The 2,932-nt window shown below is 38.3% G+C and overlaps 1 protein-coding gene across 2 annotated transcripts in view; it reads left to right on the top strand.

Moving 5' to 3' along the window:
- Positions 1–2,932, top strand: part of LOC107721334 (protein sel-1 homolog 1-like) — a 21,747-nt gene that overhangs the window by 9,284 nt on the left and 9,531 nt on the right. For both annotated transcript variants that reach the window (XM_016529286.1, XM_016529285.1), the window contains exons 16-17: positions 665–813; positions 897–1,062. In XM_016529286.1, coding sequence (XP_016384772.1) covers positions 665–813; positions 897–1,062 — 315 coding nt within the window. The remainder of the gene's footprint in view (positions 1–664; positions 814–896; positions 1,063–2,932) is intronic.

Genomic DNA, 2,932 nt, shown 5'->3' with positions numbered 1-2,932 from the left:
TCATTAACATAAATAAATAACAGAGTGTCATATCTATACACATTTTTCCCAGAACGTTCTTGCAACCCGGTAGCAATTCTTCCACGGCCCGGTAGTGGGTTGCGACCCGGTGGTTGGGGACCTCTGCCTTAGAATATAGAACAGGGAATTATTATTATTATTATTATTATTATTATTATTATTATAAAAATAATTTCAGACATTCAAATAATTTTACCAGACATTACTAATTTCTAAATATAATAATAACAACAACTGATACTGATATTTTATGTATTTATTTAATAGGCTTTTGTAAAATAAAATTTTAAACAAATATGGAAAAACCATGAAAATTGTAGTGAATTTTTCACGATTTGCACTGCGCTAAAAATATTGCTTCAGCATATATTTCTGTTTTTCTTTTTCCTTTTTCTACCTGCCTGTCTAACTCACTCTTCCACCACTTCAATAGCGATTTATCTTATTTTTATCTTAAATCACAGCTAGCTCCTTTTGGTTTGGTTGCCTAGGTGATTGTTGCCATGACAAACTCCCACCTGCATTCTGCTTTGGCGTGATCTTGACAAACATTGAGGACTGAGAAGTGTGTTAGTCATTTCAGCTGGTGGGTGTTGAGAGTATAAAAAGTGCATTTATGACTTTCACTTCCTTCATATTTTAGATGGAATCGGGGTGAAGCGTGATTATAAGCAGGCTCTTAAATTCTTTAACCTGGCATCTCAAGCGGGTCACATCCTAGCCTTCTACAATCTAGCTCAGATGCATGCCACGGGGACTGGGGTCATGCGCTCCTGCCACACTGCAGTGGAGGTGAGACGCTATTTCATCATGCATGGCCATGTTTCAAAAAACTTCTCTGATAGTTTACCATGAATGTATGTGTGTGAGACCAGCTCTTCAAGAACGTGTGTGAGCGCGGCCGCTGGTCTGAGAGACTCATGGCAGCATACGGAAGCTTTAAGGAGGGCGACATGGACTCTGCTCTACTACAGTATCTACTGCTGGCAGAACAGGGGTACGAGGTCGCCCAGAGCAATGTGGCCTTCATCCTTGATCAAAGTGAGTCAGTGATTTGCCACTACCACCAGAGGGTGCTAAACCCCCAACACCTACATGCAAATTAATTTTGGTATTAGGTCAAAAGTTGGTCTGAGAATAGTTGGTCAGCATCTGCCATTTAATCTAAATTTTGTTTTTAAACCGTATCTTTATTAAAAAATATATGAATAACAACAACAAAAAAACAGTTTATGTATACTTTACCTTCCCATTCTGCCCTGACAATAATCTGAAATTTGAAATAAAGAACAGATTTCCCACCCATAGTCTTTAAGTCATGGAAATTTTTACAATTGTTATTTTTAGGCCTGGAAAAGTCATGGATGTATGACTTTTATATTTTATGGCGAGTATGCATTTCTAAAGGGAATATAATTATTATTTCATGTTCTGCTCTAAAATATTCAAATGCTTTTGCTAATATCTCTTTGGTTTTGAGACTTTAGTCTTTGCAACTTCAGGGATCTTATCTATGCACAATCAGCTTGTAACACTCCAAAGAGAAAGGAAAACTTGAAATCGCATCATATGACCCCTTTAAGATGTTACTTTTAAGAAATTATTACAATTAAAATGAATGTTTTGTCACTGAAATGCTAATGAATAACTGCCATGGAAATCTGTATATTATGATTTCTTTTTTTAAAGGGGTCATGAGCTGCCTTTTTATATTATTTTGTACTGTTCTCTGAGGTCCCCTTATAATGTTCTCAAGATTTTTTACATAATTCAGAAGTAATAGGCTGTTTTCTCTCCTGTTTTTAATCCCCTCATCAGAACGCTCTGTTTGAATAGGAGTCAGTGGCTGATTGTAGACTCTAAAGCAGAGATGGGCACTCGAGTTAGTGACTCGGACTCGAGTCGCATTTTTATAGACTTCAGACTTGACTCAGACTCGACCTGAAATGACTCCAGACTTGACTCGACTCGAGGAAAATGACTCGTGAATATTTTAAAAGCAACTCGAGTCTTTTATCCTTAAATACTTATAACTGATATTCAAAAGGCAGACCGCATCCGCACCCCGGCATCCATCCGGACCGCGAGCGTAACAGCACAGCAGCACCATTTTAAGTGAGCAGCGCATCAAAACAGTGGAGCGGATCACATAACAAGCGGTCAGGGTCGTTTATGGTAAATATCTTTCAGCGCTATATCCTCTAGTATTTTTTATCAAAAGCCAAACGTGCTTTATTCGAGCCCTTTCAGCTCCGTGCGCTTTCTCTCTCTCCGGACGCGCGCCGGCGCCAAGCTCAAGAGCTGCGGATGACGCCGTTATTTTAACAACAACAGAAACAACAAAACACAGCAGAAAACAACAAGGCTGCAAATATAGTTATTTTTCATACTATCTATTTATCTATCTATAACCTATGACTCTGACTGTTCAAACCAGATGTGACAAGACGTTTGTGATCTACATTTCTCGTTTGCACTTCTCGTAACGAGTAGGGGTGTAACCCCGGTGTCCTGGCCAAATTGCCCCCCTGGCCCTTGTCAATCATGGCCTCCTAATAATCCCCAACCACTTGATTGGCTCTATGACTTTCTCCTCTCCACCTATAGCTGGTGTGTGGTGAGCGCACTGGCGCTGTTGTCCTGTGGCTGCCGTCGCATCATCCAAGTGGATGTTGCACACTGGTGGTGGTTGAGGAGAGACTCCCCCCACATGATTGTAAAGCGCTTTGGGTGTACAACAATACACAATAAAGCGCTATATAAATGCATCATTCATTCATTCATTCATTCATAAATTATAAATAATAATAATAAAAATAACAAGTAATCTAAAGTAAAATCTATACAAATAATCTATAATATATTTATATTATAATTTTATATATATATATATAATATTTTAAGAATTAAC

Source organism: Sinocyclocheilus rhinocerous, unplaced genomic scaffold, assembly GCF_001515625.1.
Source record: "Sinocyclocheilus rhinocerous isolate Xijiao unplaced genomic scaffold, SAMN03320098_v1.1 scaffold271, whole genome shotgun sequence".
Taxonomy (NCBI): Eukaryota; Metazoa; Chordata; class Actinopteri; order Cypriniformes; family Cyprinidae; genus Sinocyclocheilus; species Sinocyclocheilus rhinocerous.
Note: the sequence above shows the minus strand (reverse complement) of the source record. Positions and strands in the feature narration are given on the sequence as shown.